The 15049-nt window shown below is 46.8% G+C and overlaps 1 protein-coding gene across 2 annotated transcripts in view; it reads right to left on the bottom strand.

The window, feature by feature from the left end:
* Chn1 (chimerin 1) overlaps positions 1 to 15049 on the bottom strand; it is a 156259-nt gene that overhangs the window by 16388 nt on the left and 124822 nt on the right. For both annotated transcript variants that reach the window (XM_051166127.1, XM_051166128.1), the window contains exons 8-10: positions 11491 to 11575; positions 4988 to 5161; positions 3968 to 4045 (exon numbers count right to left, since the gene is read on the bottom strand). In XM_051166127.1, coding sequence (XP_051022084.1) covers positions 3968 to 4045; positions 4988 to 5161; positions 11491 to 11575 — 337 coding nt within the window. The remainder of the gene's footprint in view (positions 1 to 3967; positions 4046 to 4987; positions 5162 to 11490; positions 11576 to 15049) is intronic.

Here is a 15049-nt window from a genome sequence, read left to right as displayed (position 1 = left end):
TCAGTTTGCTGCCTTTGCTTACACTGCAGGCTGGAGTGGGCATGCTCAATTGCTGCCTTTGCATACACTGCAGGCTGGAGAGGGCATGCTCAGTTGCTGCCATTGCTTAGACTGCAGGCTGGAGTGGGCATGCTCAGTGCTGCCTTTGCTTACACTGCAGGCTGGAGTGGGCATGCTCAGTTGCTGCCCTTGCTTACACTGCAGGCTGGAGTGGGCATGCTCAGTTGCTGCCTTTGCTTACACTGCAGGCTGGAGTGGGCATGCTCAGTTGCTGCCTTTGCATACACTGCAGGCTGGAGTGGGCATGCTCAGTTGCTGCCTTTGCTACTTACACTGCAGGCTGGAGTGGGCATGCTCAGTTGTTGCCTTTGCTTACACTGCAGGCTGGAGTGGGCATGTTCAGTTGCTGCCTTTGCTTACACTGCAGGCTGGAGTGGGCATGCTCAGTTGCTGCCTTTGCTTACACTGCAGGCTGGAGAGGGCATGCTCAGTTGCTGCCTTTGCTTACACTGCAGGCTGGAGTGGCATGCTCAGTGCTGCCTTTGCTTACACTGCAGGCGGGAGTGGCATGCTCAGTTGCTGCCTTTGCTTACACTGCAGGCTGGAGTGGGCATGCTCAGTTGCTGCCTTTGCTTAAACTGCAGGCTGGAGTGGGCATGCTCAGTTGCTGCCTTTGCATACACTGCAGGCTGGAGTGGGCATGCTCAGTTGCTGCCTTGCTTACACTGCAGGCTGGAGAGGGCATGCTCAGTTGCTGCCTTTGCTTACACTGCAGGCTGGAGTGGGCATGCACAGTTGCTGCCTTTGCTTACACTGCAGGCTGGAGTGGGCAGCTCAGTTGCTGCCTTTGCTTACACTGCAGGCTGGAGTGGGCATGCTCAGTTGCTGCCTTTGCTTACACTGCAGGCTGGAGTGGGCATGCTCAGTTGCTGCCTTTGCTTACACTGCAGGCTGGAGTGGGCATGCTCAGTTGCTGCCTTTGCTTACACTGCAGGCTGGAGTGGGCCATGCTCAGTTGCTGCCTTGCTTACACTGCAGGCTGGAGTGGGCATGCTCAGTTGCTGCCTTTGCATACACTGCAGGCTGGAGTGGGCATGCTCAGTTGCTGCCTTTGCTTACACTGCAGGCTGGAGTGGGCATGCTCAATTGCTGCCTTTGCTTACACTGCAGGCTGGAGAGGGCATGCTCAGTTGCTGCCTTTGCTTACACTGCAGGCTGGAGTGGGCATGCTCAGTGCTGCCTTTGCTTACACTGCAGGCTGGAGTGGGCATGCTCAGTTGCTGCCTTTGCATACACTGCAGGCTGGAGTGGGCATGCTCAGTTGCTGCCTTTGCTTACACTGCAGGCTGGAGAGGGCATGCTCAGTTGCTGCCTTTGCTTACACTGCAGGCTGGAGTGGGCATGCACAGTTGCTGCCTTTGCTTACACTGCAGGCTGGAGTGGGCATGCTCAGTTGCTGCCTTTGCTTACACTGCAGGCTGGAGTGGGCATGCTCAGTTGCTGCCTTTGCTTACACTGCAGGCTGGAGTGGGCATGCTCAGTTGCTGCCTTTGCTTACACTGCAGGCTGGAGTGGGCCATGCTCAGTTGCTGCCTTTGCTTACACTGCAGGCTGGAGTGGGCATGCTCAGTTGCTGCCTTTGCTTACACTGCAGGCTGGAGTGGGCATGCTCAGTTGCTGCCTTTGCATACACTGCAGGCTGGAGTGGGCATGCTCAGTTGCTGCCTTTGCTTACACTGCAGGCTGGAGTGGGCATGCTCAATTGCTGCCTTTGCTTACACTGCAGGCTGGAGTGGGCATGCTCAGTTGCTGCCTTTGCTTACACTGCAGGCTGGAGTGGGCATGCTCAGTTGCTGCCTTGCTTACACTGCAGGCTGGAGTGGGCATGCTCAGTTGCTGCCTTTGCTTACACTGCAGGCTGGAGTGGGCATGCTCAGTTGCTTGCCTTTGCATACACTGCAGGCTGGAGTGGGCATGCTCAGTTGCTGCCTTTGCTTACACTGCAGGCTGGAGTGGGCATGCTCAGTTGCTGCCTTTTGCTTAAACTGCAGGCTGGAGTGGGCATGCTCAGTTGCTGCCTTTGCATACACTGCAGGCTGGAGTGGGCATGCTCAGTTGCTGCCTTTGCTTACACTGCAGGCTGGAGTGGGCATGTTCAGTTGCTGCCTTTGCTTACACTGCAGGCTGGAGTGGGCATGCTCAGTTGCTGCCTTTGCTTACACTGCAGGCTGGAGTGGGCATGCTCAGTGCTGCCTTTCCTTACACTGCAGGCTGGAGTGGGCATGCTCAGTTGCTGCCTTTGCTTACACTGCAGGCTGGAGTGGGCATGCTCAGTGCTGCCTTTGCTTACACTGCAGGCTGGAGTGGGCATGCTCAGTGCTGCCTTTGCTTACACTGCAGGCTGGAGTGGGCATGCTCAGTGCTGCCTTTCCTTACCATTCCTTTGGCACGGATTCAGGGTGCTCTCTGATGTACATTTGTATAAAGACATCATTCCTTCACCTCCTTTGCTTGCATTAGACATTAGGCAGCCCTATATTCCTCTTTGCAGCCCTATATTTCTCTTTGCAGGTTGGTAATATTTAGTTTACTTTGTCTTCTGCCTTGTGGCTTATGAGAAAATTGGCAACAGGAGACTGTGATAGAACTAGAAATGTGTAGTTTTCAGGCTGGGAATGGGTAGAACATATGAGGCCCTGGGTTCAATCCACAGCACGCCTCCCTCCCCTCATTTAAACATCACTAACTTAGCCAGTGGTGGTGGCACATGGCTTTATCCCAGCTCTCAGGAGGAAGAGGCAAGCATATTTCTGAGGTTGAGGCCAGCCTGTTCTACACAGCAAGTTCCAGGACAGCCAGGGCTATACAGAGAAACTCTGTCTTGGCGGGGTGGGGGGTGGGAGATTACTAACTCTGTATTTAAAGAAACAGCTTTTCTTTGGTGCTACCTTATTCTAGTACCCAAAGGAAATACAAACTAGATGGCCATGGAACAAATCAACACCCACACCACAAAAGCAGAGTTTCTCTGTGTAGCCCTGCTGTCCTAGAACTAAACTCGGTATACCAGGCTGGCCTTGAACTCAGAAATCCATCTGCTTCCACCTATTCAGTGCTTGGAATAAAGATGTGCACCACCACACCTAGCAGAAATCAAAATGTTATTTTAAAAGTCCCAATGAGCTGGGCATGGTGGCCTATACCTACAATCCTGGGGAAGCAGAAGCGAGAGAATCTCACGCAGGCTGCAGGGAGACCTCACCTCACCCCTGCATGCTATACAACAGAACAACCCGCCAAGCGCCCCACAGGGAGACCTCACCTCATCCCTGCATGCTATACAACAGAACAACCCGCCAAGCGCCCCACAGGGAGACCTCACCTCACCCCTGCATGCTATACAACAGAACAACCCGCCAAGCGCCCCACAGCGGCCGGACTTAGGCCACAGCTTCAGCTCCTCTCAGCTCTGGTCCCTGTACATGAGCCAGGGCACCAACCAGTCTGCAGCTCACAGGAGAGCTGAGTGGGTAACTCAGTGGGACACGAGAGGCAGGTACACTGTCCACCCTTTCTGTGGGTTTTGGTAAATTTAACTGATCTCTACTTTTGTTCGATGAACTTGGACCAGCCTCACACTCAAATGCTGGTCTATACGCAAGCTTTGTGTTTCTTTCTCTCCACAAACTCTGAGATTTAACACAGCCAATGCAATGACAAGAAACCCTAAGTGGGGTTTTGTTGCTGTTGTTTGCTTTGCTTGGTTGTTTGAGACAGGCCTCAAATTCACTAGGTGCCAATCATGACCCTCAACAGCTGATCCTCTCAGGCGTAGGCATCGCGGGTGTGTGCCACCATGTCTATCACAATCTCCTGCAGCATATGATAATCACCAGTCGTAGCATAAGAAACTGTGATTTCTGGCAGAGTACGACTGTCTAAGTTAATGTCTGTGCTGAGGACATACCTCTATCAAAAGCCATCTTGACATCTTCAATCAGGTCACTGAATCCTGACACTCGGTACAGTCCTTCAGAATTAAGACCTGAAAATAAACAGTAAAGAATGGGACTCACTGTCCGTTAGCTCACGCCTTCCCTGCACATTCTCACCTCTCTCTAGACTTTACCTGGACAAATGGTGTGCTAGCACGTGACCAGAAGTCTTTCCCCACTTTTCGCCTGAAATGAATGTTGTGCTGGTCTCGCTTCTGACCTACTATTACCTGGATATTTATAATTTGGCCACCATGTTGCCTAATTAGCTCAAGTAATGTTAAGTCTCAGGGGAAATCATTCATCACCCAATTCCATCGTAACGACTTTTACATAACCGAGGACAGCGAGCCTGCATCGGCAGGCCTGGGGCCATTTCCCAAGTGGGTAAAGTTAACTAGGGTGCAGCTCAGTTTCCCATCTTGACGGTTTAGTAGGGCAGTTCTGCCTTTGCGTCCTGGCACGAATAGAGCTTAGAACCCAAAAGGAGGCCCCATCTCTGCAGAGATCTTTGCAGACTGTGGACATCATCCATCAATGTACCCTAAATATGACTTTCCATAACCGGCTAAATGTTCCTTGAAATCAAGCTGTTTGCTTATTAATACACTGCAGACTTTGAGAACTTATGTCTTCTGACACCATTCTCCCCCATCACTGAGGACAATAGTAGTGCCAAAGACAAGGCACCCAGAGGGCCTGGGAGTGGGGGCCACAGTAGCCTGCCCCAGGAAGGCCTCCCAGAGGACCTGGGAGTGGGGGCCACAGCAGCCTGCCCCAGGAAGGCCTCCCAGAGGGCCTGGGAGTGGGGGCCACAGCAGCCTGCCCTGGGAAGGCCTCCCAGAGGGCCAGGGAGTGGGGGCCACAGAAGCCTGCCCCAGGAAGGCCTCCCAGAGGGCCAGGGAGTGGGGGCCACATCAGCCTGCACCGAGAAGGCCTCCCAGAGGGCCTGGGAGTGGGGGCCACATCAGCCTGCCCCGGGAAGGCCTCACCTCTGGACTCGATCTCCCTGATGCACATGTCTACCACCATTGGCCGCTTGGTAATGTGAGCTTTCACGAGCGTCGTCAGGTCACAGCTGTACACCTTCTTCACGTGCTTCAGGTCTGGTTTGCAGTCATTTGGGACCATCTTGGAACACTGCTTGTGAACATTCAACCCACAATCTGAAAAGAATGAAGGAAAAGGGCATGATTATCTTCAGCCTGGGCACTCTGGAGTGCTGCTTTCAGCAGAAGATGCTTGGCATGAACTGCAGCTTCTGCAAGGAGAGGAACAGCAGCCTGTCTCCTCTTTGAAAAGTTTGATTAGAACTAGGCCAGGCTTTTCTTTCCTTCTGAGACAGGGCCTCGTTATGTAACCCGGGCTGACCCGGAACACTCTACACACATTAGGCTGACCTCCAGCTGTCTCCAGCCTCTGCCTCCTGCATGCGGGGACTAAGGACATGTGACATCACACCCAGCGAGGCCGGGATTCTAGCTAATGCTTCATTATTTAACTTCCTGAATGACCCCAGAAGAAGCAAAACAAAATCAAAACAGACACCCTCCACAAAAACCAGTAAGCGTTAAATAAGTACACATATCAGAATGTCACACCAGCAACGCTAAGATTTGAGTGTTTTCTTCATAATTCTTATGATGTGTTGAGAGGTGGTTTTTTTTGGGGAGGCGTTGGGTCCCTTTTCAGGAATGGGCCAGTGTTGCTATGAAGAGGCCTGTGGGAGAGGGTTCTTTCTCTTCTGCCTTCTCTTGACTTCCCACCCTCTGCCATGGAAACAGCAAGGAGCCTCCTACCAGATGTCAGAACCTTGAACCTCCTACCTCAGAACTATGGTAGCTAACGCTTGTTCTTTGTAAATCCTCTAGTCAAAGGTTCTTTGATATAGAGGAGCAAAACAGATCAGTAAGATAGCGCAAGGTAATTTACATCTACTATAAGTTGTAATTATATTTTAAATTACTTGGTATAAAATGGACGCCCAAAATAAGAGTATTCAAGGTCCTCCTAAGACAAATCTGTTGCTGTTCGTATCTATTCACAACCCCTTTTCTCTGTGAGAGCACATCCAGCTTCTTCAGAGAGCTGCTGCCATGCATCCTCCTATGGCCAGTGGCTAACATTATGGAGGACTTACTATTATTGTCTTTATTCTTTCTTTAAAGTCACAAAGCTCTATCAACTAACTACTGTCTCTACTCATTTTCTATTCATATCTGAACAAAGCAAGCTAAGGAATTTATCCAGGGAAGATGGTGGAGCTTGAACTCCAGTGTTCGGTGGCTCTGGAGCCTGAGGTCTCCACGTCGGATTGCCTCTATTGAAGTTACTCCTTTGGCTTTGCAGAGCTCTAACATCTCAGGTACCTCCTGGTTAGCATTTGCATGACCTTTTCTTTTCCTCTTTCCCCCCCCCCCCCCGAGACAGGGTTTCTTTGTGTAGCCTTGGCTGTCCTGGACTCGCTTTGTAGATCAGGCTGGCCTCGAACTCACAGCGATCTGCCTGCCTCTGCCTCCTGCTGGGATTAAAGGTGAGTACAATAAAGTTTTATAACGGATGAAGAACAAAAGTGTTCTGCTAAATTAGACTCATGTGAGAAATGATACTGAGTCAATAAGTCAACTAAAATAAATGCCATCTATATGTTTTAAAAACTATAACCTTTCTATTTTTAAAGTTAAAACTCTTATCAGAATCTCTTACAAAACTAGTTTAAATGACATACACACAGTTCACGGGCAGGCCTTAGTGAAATCAACTTGAGAAACGCAGCTGGCTGCAGCAGCTGCCATGCTCCTGCAGTTTTATTTTGCTGTCACCTGAAGCATGAGGGAGAGAGAGGCTGCTGGTTCTAGAAGCTACTGAGCTGATGCATTGAGGGCTGGCGATGCTGCTAACAGACACCATCGCTAGGGCTTTTTATAAAACCTATGTTGCAACAGAAGAGATGTTCAGGCCTCAGATAACTGCAGAACTGGGAGGTGAGTATTTGCTGCTGAGATCTCAGTGAGTAGAGTGGCAAAATATCTGAAAGGCGGATTTATTGAACACTCTCCAGATTTGGTAAATTAGGAGAGAAATGATGCATTAGTTACTTGCAGGTGCTTTTCTGGAAATGAAACGAACGGAGAACAGTGTAGACATGGAGTCTGCAGCCCTGTTACTCAGACCCATCTGAGGACCGTGAGTTCTGCTTCGCCTCTGACCTCAGCTGGTGACATCAGTCAGCACACGTCACTGCCTGGAGCTCTTTACCTACAGGACACCAAGGCTTGCCCACGCCAAAAGCAGCACAGTTCTTACTGTTTTGTATAACTAAACACAAAAAGTGTGATACTTCACTCCACGTCACAAACACCAAATTTTACAAATCCTTTCAGCTAGAGCATTTGTGTGTTTGGAAGAAAGAGGTCTTTTCAATATATGATTGGCCACTGGCTTGCCTTATGGTCAAATTAGAAATCTCACATGTTAAGATGTCTGGAGAGGCTTCAGTGTTGGCAGTGCAGTCATCTGGGCCGTGATTAACTATGTAGAGCTGTGCCGCCTCATTCCTTTAGTTGTAGACTGAGGACTTTGGGCAGACAGTATTTGGACATAACTCAGTGTTGTTAACCACTTTGGGATGTTCACTTAGGCCCACATGTGCAAAGATCCAGCTCCCTCCAGCGCACCCTGGCTCTGCGGCCACATCCCTTCCTTTCTCAGGCTCCACAGCTGAATACCCTTTCAAGTTTGTCCACTTAATGACAAAGCAATTCCTACTTATGTATTGACTCTTCTTGTCTGCTCTGTGACACACGTCACTAGTTTGCAACTGCGGCTGCTACCCCACCCAGCACAGTGAGTTGTGCTCTCTGTAGCCTTTATTCCTTGACTCTTGTCTTAGATAAAGCAGGGACACAACGCTAGATGAGTGCCAGCTTCACGTCAGCTCTATAAGCCCCACCATCAACACAAATGTAAACTGGTTATTGAAACAGAACTAATGTGAGTCTAAACTGTCTTTGTTTTGTTTTTGGTTTTTCAGACAGGGTTTCTCTGTGTAGCCTTGGCTGTCCTGGACTCATTTTGTAGACCAGGCTGGCCTTGAACTCATAGTGATCTGCCTGCTTCTGCCTCCTTAGTGCTGGGGTTACAGGTGTGTGCCACCACGTCCCTGTCTGTTGTTTTTTTGTTTTGTTTTTGTTTTTTTCAAAGACAGGGTCTACCTATGTAGCACAGGCTGACTGGAACTGACTATGTAGACTAGGCTAGTCTTAAACTGAGGAGGTCTTTGCCTTCTGAGTGCCGGGAGGCTACATTTACCAAAAGAAATAAAGTAAAAAGATTATTTTTTAATTTGTTTTTTGAAGATCAACATGGTAGGTTTGTGGGCTTGTGTTTGTTTGTTTGTTTGTTTGGAGACAGGGCCTCATGTAACCTTAGGCCTGACTTGAACTTGCTATGTGGCTGAGAAGGACTCCAAACTTCTAACCCTGCTTCTACCCCCCGAGTTCTGGATGTACCACCCTGCACACTGTGCCTGGGAGTGAGCCACATGAGGCAGACACCCTGCTGAGTTACATCCCATTCATCAAGGGTGACATGTTCTTACACTGTGTAACATTTTAAAGGACAGAATGAAACAGCTCCAGGCTTTTCTTTCCAGTTTTGCCCTTTACTCTTGACTCCTGGTAAGAGATGGAGGCGACCCAGGTGGTGCCAAGGGGCAGAGCTCAGTCGCTTTCTTTCCTCTTGTTTATTATGTTACCAGTAAAACAGCTGTCCCAAGACTTTTCCTCTAATTACAATTTGGGGCTGTGGCACATTACCACAGATTCAGACCCAGGGGGTCTGGTTTTCATTGGTAGCTGACAGGACTCTTATGTACATGAAGGTAGGTAACACAGCATTAGTTCATAGAAAGCCTTAAGCTAGTGACGCAAACGCTAAGAAACTCTCTTGGTGTCAGCAAAAGAGGCTGGCGGAGACCTCCCTGCTTGAGCAGGTGACCCTGCTGTGGAGGGAGTATGCCATCTGCCTTTGAGCCACCACGCCAACCAGAAATTCTCAATCCGTGGGTCTCGACCCTTTTGGGGTAAATTACCCTTTTAAAGGAGTTGAGTATCAGGCATCCCACATATCAGATATCTACAATTTGATTTTTAACAGCAACAAAATTACAGCTATGAAGTAGCAACAAAACTAATTTTATGGCTGGGGTCACCACACCATAAGGAACTGTATCACAGGGCGGCAGCATCAGGAGGACGGGAAACGCTGGCTTAGATGGTCTTTGTATCCCAGCGACCAATGCTTCCTGGCGCTCGCTGCTGCCCTTCAGTTCACAGACATGGCTGCAGCCTTCCAAGGAAGCTTCCTTGAGGACTCTGAGGCCTGATGCGGAGCTGAGACACTCCAGGACAGATCCCTCTACAGAGTCCCACTGTGCCCCTCTTAGCCTGCTCCCTGTGATCTGGAGCACCCTGATGGGACTGGCCTGGGACACCTGTATAGATACTGATGTTCACAGAACAGTCGGGGAGAGAAGGCCTGGACTGTCACATGCGACAGGTACTGTGTTCTGCTATTCAAGAAAAACACAACTTAGTAACACACACAAAAATGTTTGTTTATCATGCCCAACGAAAGTACTCAACTTGAAAATAAGATAAGAGCAATATGGGTATTTACAGTGCTAAGTCTGACAGTTATCATTTTGAAATAATTTATTCTTAGTATCCTTTAGGAGAAAGAAAGACTGGGCCTTCTATATCTAGGACCTTGCACTCATAAACCGGCTCAGTATAATCCTGAATGTCTTCTCCTCCTGCTGTCATCTCCACAGTGCTAGGGCTGCATATATGTGATACATGTCGAGCTTTTTGAGGTCCTAGGGATTGAACCCAGGGCTCTGAGCATTACGGAGTCACACCTCCAGCCCTGCTAGCATATATGTGAGTAAAAGCTTTATGCTAAAAGACACGAAAGAAGATGCTTTAGTTTTAAAATTAAACAGTAGAACTATAATGATCAAACATAATATATTGAATGTTTAGAGAAAATGCTGCATATTCTATATTTTAAATAATAATACTTAAGGTCATGCTGACATGTTGTCTGGGCAGTACTGAGAATAGTGGTTCTATACAGACAAAGTTCATATGATGTGATTTATTTCAATTCACAAAGTGTAAAGACTTCCTGTAGTACGCATGTGGATGCATACATGCTGATAGAACAAAGGAAATTACATTTATTCAGAGCTATTAGGATTCTAATTTGGAGAAACAGAAATTAAAATTGTCTTAAAAGTGTGCTTTCATATCTTAAGATTCCCCCGCCTATTTTTTTTTTTTTTTTTTTTTTTTTTTTGGTTTTTCAAGACAGGGTTTCTCTGTGTAGCCCTGGCTGTCCTGGATTCACTCTGTAGGCCAGGCTGGCCTCGAACTCAGAGATTCATCTGCCTCTGCCTCCTGAGTGCTGGGATTAAAGGAGTGAGGCACCATACCCAGCTCAAGAATTTCTTTTTCGTTTTTGTTTGTTTGTTTTAGTAATTTATTTATTTTTAATTTTATGTGTACTGGTGTTTTGCTTGCATGTATGATGGTGTTAGATCCTCTGGAATTGGAGTTCCAGACCGTTGTGAGCTGCCATGTAGGTGCTGGGAACTGAACCCAGGTCCTCTGGAAGAGCAGGCAGCTCTTACCCACTGAGTCATCTCTCCAGCCTCAAAAATTTCTTCTTCTTTTAATTTAAATACAGATTTATTTATTTTATGTGTATGAGTGTTTTTTCCTACACATGTGTACATGTACCACATGTGTGCCTGGTGCCCATAGAGTTCAGAAAAAGGAAAATGGAAGGAGGGAGCTGGAGCTGCAGATGGTAATAAGCCACTGTGCGGGTGTTAGGAACTGAGTCTAGGTCCTCTGCGAGAACAAGTGCTCTTAACCTCTGAACTGTCTTTTTAGCCCACCACATTGAGTGTTTCCTAATGAGTAAAGGTTTCTGAGTGTAAACATAAAATATCATCATCATTTTTCACAAAAAAGATTTGTTACAATCGATATCTTTATGTATCACAAAAATATTAGTGACTAAGTACTTTTTCAGAATTGGTAATCATCATTGAGGATAAATTGTAGACTTTTTATGGCTTTGATTTTGATAAAAAAAAAAATCTTAGTAAGGACAATTCAGCTTTAAAATTCAGTTTCCAAGGCAACAATCATGCGTCCTGGCATACTGCTTAAGGGAAAAAAAAAAAATAACAAAAAACATTCTATAGACGTAGTCAAGGCAGCACCAAGGCCAAGTGTTGAATATATCCGTCCTGCTTTTGTCTTCATTGAGCTTCTGAACCAAGCTGTCATCTTCCTTTTCAGGGGACTTAAGCATAAGTATCCCTCCTGTTCTGCCCATCGAGAGTGTGAAGGTGACAGGCGGACAGAGGCCCAGTCTCCAGAGTGGCTGCTGACACAGTGGGGAGAGGAGAGAGCGTTCTTACCTGCACACTTCACTCCCTGAGCAATGAGGCCCCACATGAAGTTGGCACAGTATTCACACCAGTGCGGCCCTCGGAATGTATGGACCTGGAAAAAATGGGGGCAAGGTAGAGAAAGAGGAGACATGTGTGAGGAGGTTGTTATGTGTCAATCAAAGCAGTATTATACAAGCCACGCTGAACCGAAGCTGCAGCGTGGCTACATCACACAGCCACACTGAACCGAAGCTGCAGCGTGGCTACATCACACAGCCACACTGAACCGAAGCTGCAGCGTGGCTACATCACACAGCCACACTGAAGGAAGCTGCAGCGTGGCTACATCACACAGCCACACTGAAGGAAGCTGCAGCGTGGCTACATCACACAGCCACACTGAAGGAAGCTGCAGCGTGGCTACATCACACAGCCACACTGAACCGAAGCTGCAGCGTGGCTACATCACACAGCCACACTGAAGGAAGCTGCAGCATGGCTACATCACACAGCCACACTGAAGGAAGCTGCAGCGTGGCTACATCACACAGCCACACTGAACCATTTAGAAAAACTGAGTAGAACTGACAAGTGACAGTTTTTTTTTTTTTCAGAGCTTCACTTCTTCTTTTAGAAGAGATGACACATCAAACCAATAGACTGCAACTTCCTTTTTTAAACCATTTCTACCGTGGAATTTTCCACTGAGTCTCCTCAGGCACAAGAAGCCTCTGCCATGAGCCAGGCAAACACTGGATGCCTGAGTGTGGTTACTTGAAGGGTAAGAAGCAGGGTCGGCAATGTCTTGAATCTGTAAGAATTTTATCAGATGATCCAGCTTCTGTGACAACAGTGGGTCACATACACTAACGTGACACTGGTTGCAACTGAATCATCATAAAGGGTCAATTTCTTCAAAACATTTGATATTTACTGTGTTAACAAACAAATGCATTTAGTACCCATAAAAGCTACAGTTAATGAGAGACTGGAGGCTGGTATTTTGCCTGTGACATCACATGGGCTCCCATAAACTTTTACGCATAGCAAAGGTAAGGATTCTAGTCTGACACTGGTGAAAAATGTCACCACAACAGAGAAGCCATGGATCTGAACTCCATATACTAAAGAACAACATTAGAAAACCTTTCCTGGTGTGGCAGCACGTGCTCTTAACCCCAGCACTAGGGAGACAGAAGCAGGGGACTCTCTGTGAGTTCCAGACCATTCAGGGCTACACAGTGAAACTGTGTCTTTAAAAAAGTAATATATATGTATGTTTTTAAAAATGTACATATTTAAAAGTTACATATAAATGTATATAAATATATAATATACATTTAAAAGTTGTGGGCAAATTCTAGTTGAAAATGCACTAGAAAAATAAAAAAGGAGAGGCTATAGGAAGTGAATTACTTTGCTGCCAATTAAGCTTAATTTAGGTCATTTCCTCCTGCGGGAAACAGAAAACATGGCAAAAAAAAAAAAAAAAAAATCACCAAATATGATTATTTCAACGCATGAATCTACCAAAACAGTTCTGTGAAGGTTAGTAAAGTGCAGCTAAGAATGTCATTTTTCATAACTGTGATATTAATCTATTGACGCAGTCTCAGAAACAAAGTAATGATTCTAGGATACGTATATGTATTTATGTATATTACATAGATGTACTATTTCTCCAAGTGCAAGATGCCACAGATATAATATCTTTCATCCAGAAAAACTATGTTGGTTGAATCATAAAACACCACTGATTATAAAATAAAGCTCAATTTCATAGATGTTGAAATATGAAATAAAATGTCCCTAATACAGTCAGTGAAATACAGCATACCAGAATTCAAAGTGCTAGATAGAACTGGTGAGAATGTCCCTATGAGGCTGCAGTGGGTAGCCTACAGTGCATTCCACACAGGCATGTGCCTGTGACTATAGCACGGAAGCCTGTGGGCCAGGTTTCACGTTAGTTTTGAAAAGGAGGCCGTAATTTCCTTTCACATCTTTCATGACAAGGGCCAGGAAAGCAATACACACTTGCCGCTGAACTGCTAACGGCACTCAGGCCAGAACAAAGCGTTACAAAGACGTGCTGGAGCAGCCCAAGACCAACACATTCCCTCAGCGCCTCACCGTGGATACCGCTGTCTGAGGCTCACTTCACTCGGACGGGGATGTGAAGTAGCTCATAGGCATGTACGTGATGACGAAATCTCTACACCATCCCAAAGTTGCTCTGGAGAAAGTCTTTGGGATACAAATTGGGCCACAGGTTGCCAGGTCTCATAAGTGTGATAAAATGGAATGAGATGTGGAGTAAGTCCCAAGAGTGAGTTTATACCTGTCACTTACCCAGTGGGGAAGCATCTGATGTTGTACTGGGAAAAAAACAGTAGGTGGTGTTTGGCTTGTTAAACACATGAGCGCTAACTACCAATGTTAATACAGTTCCTTCCTTTGTCATCTCAACAGTGGTGAATGTGGCATTCTGAAGGACACAGACTTCTGTTCATACGACACATGCTGAACTAAGAGTTTTCACTGTGCCGGCCCCGTGTTCTCTATAATCAAAGGTTGTACATGTTCATCAGCTGTTAAGAAATCATTACTCATACACTTCAGGCTGGCACAGATTTTTTTTTTTTATAAAGGCATCCTGAACCATTTGTAGCTATTTTGTTCTAAAAAAATTGTTAAGAAGTAGCTTGCATAGCCCCCAGCACATTTCTTTAGAGGCACCAGTCCTAGCTTAACTTTTGCTTGTAGTGCAGTTAACCGGAATCCCTGCGGACTTTTACATCTAAAATTCACATGCCTTACATTTACTTTATTCTGTAATCACAATTACTCTATGACAACGGACTGTGCCTCCTTTTTATTCCTTTGAGGTCATCAAAACAAATAGTGAGTTCATTCACTAATAGATCATTATTTATTGTATTTAGCAATAAGCATTTATTGATGACAGACACAAAGACTGACAGGACGTGGGATTAGGGAAGCCACGGTAAATTTGATCTGGAGAACAGTGTGACGCGCCATCACAGTGTCTAGAACGTGATGCTGGGGGACAGACACTGATCATGCTGAAGATGCAGCCCCTGAGCTAAGTTCTCAGCCAACAGAGGTGATAACGCCTTATGGAATCAGTGTGTGTGTGTGTGTGTGTGTGTGTGTGTTTAGACAAGGGAATACGTTTGGAATAACACATACTGGGCAGAGTATTTTGGTAGCCATGAGGCTGGGTGGTGTGGGCATGAACTTGGTCAGCACCACTGAGGGAAGGGAACAAGAAGTGATGGAGACGGGAAGGAACCAGGCTGACTACTAAAGCTGAAGACCTGCTGTGTGGGGTACAAGAGCAGAGAAGCCAGGCAGTTTGGAAGGGAGAAGAAGGCAGGGAGAAAGATGTCACTAATGGGACAGGTTCCTAGGGTTAAACAGAGATAGAATCAGCCAGACGGATTTGAATAGTGTTAACTTTATAGGAGAAACAGGAAGAACACACACACACACACACACACACACACACACACACACACACACACACCTCTTCCTGCTTTGGGTCTCATGAAGCACAGGGTGA

The sequence above is a fragment of the Acomys russatus genome, chromosome 24 (assembly GCF_903995435.1).
Source record: "Acomys russatus chromosome 24, mAcoRus1.1, whole genome shotgun sequence".
In the NCBI taxonomy this organism is placed as follows: Eukaryota; Metazoa; Chordata; class Mammalia; order Rodentia; family Muridae; genus Acomys; species Acomys russatus.
Note: the sequence above shows the minus strand (reverse complement) of the source record. Positions and strands in the feature narration are given on the sequence as shown.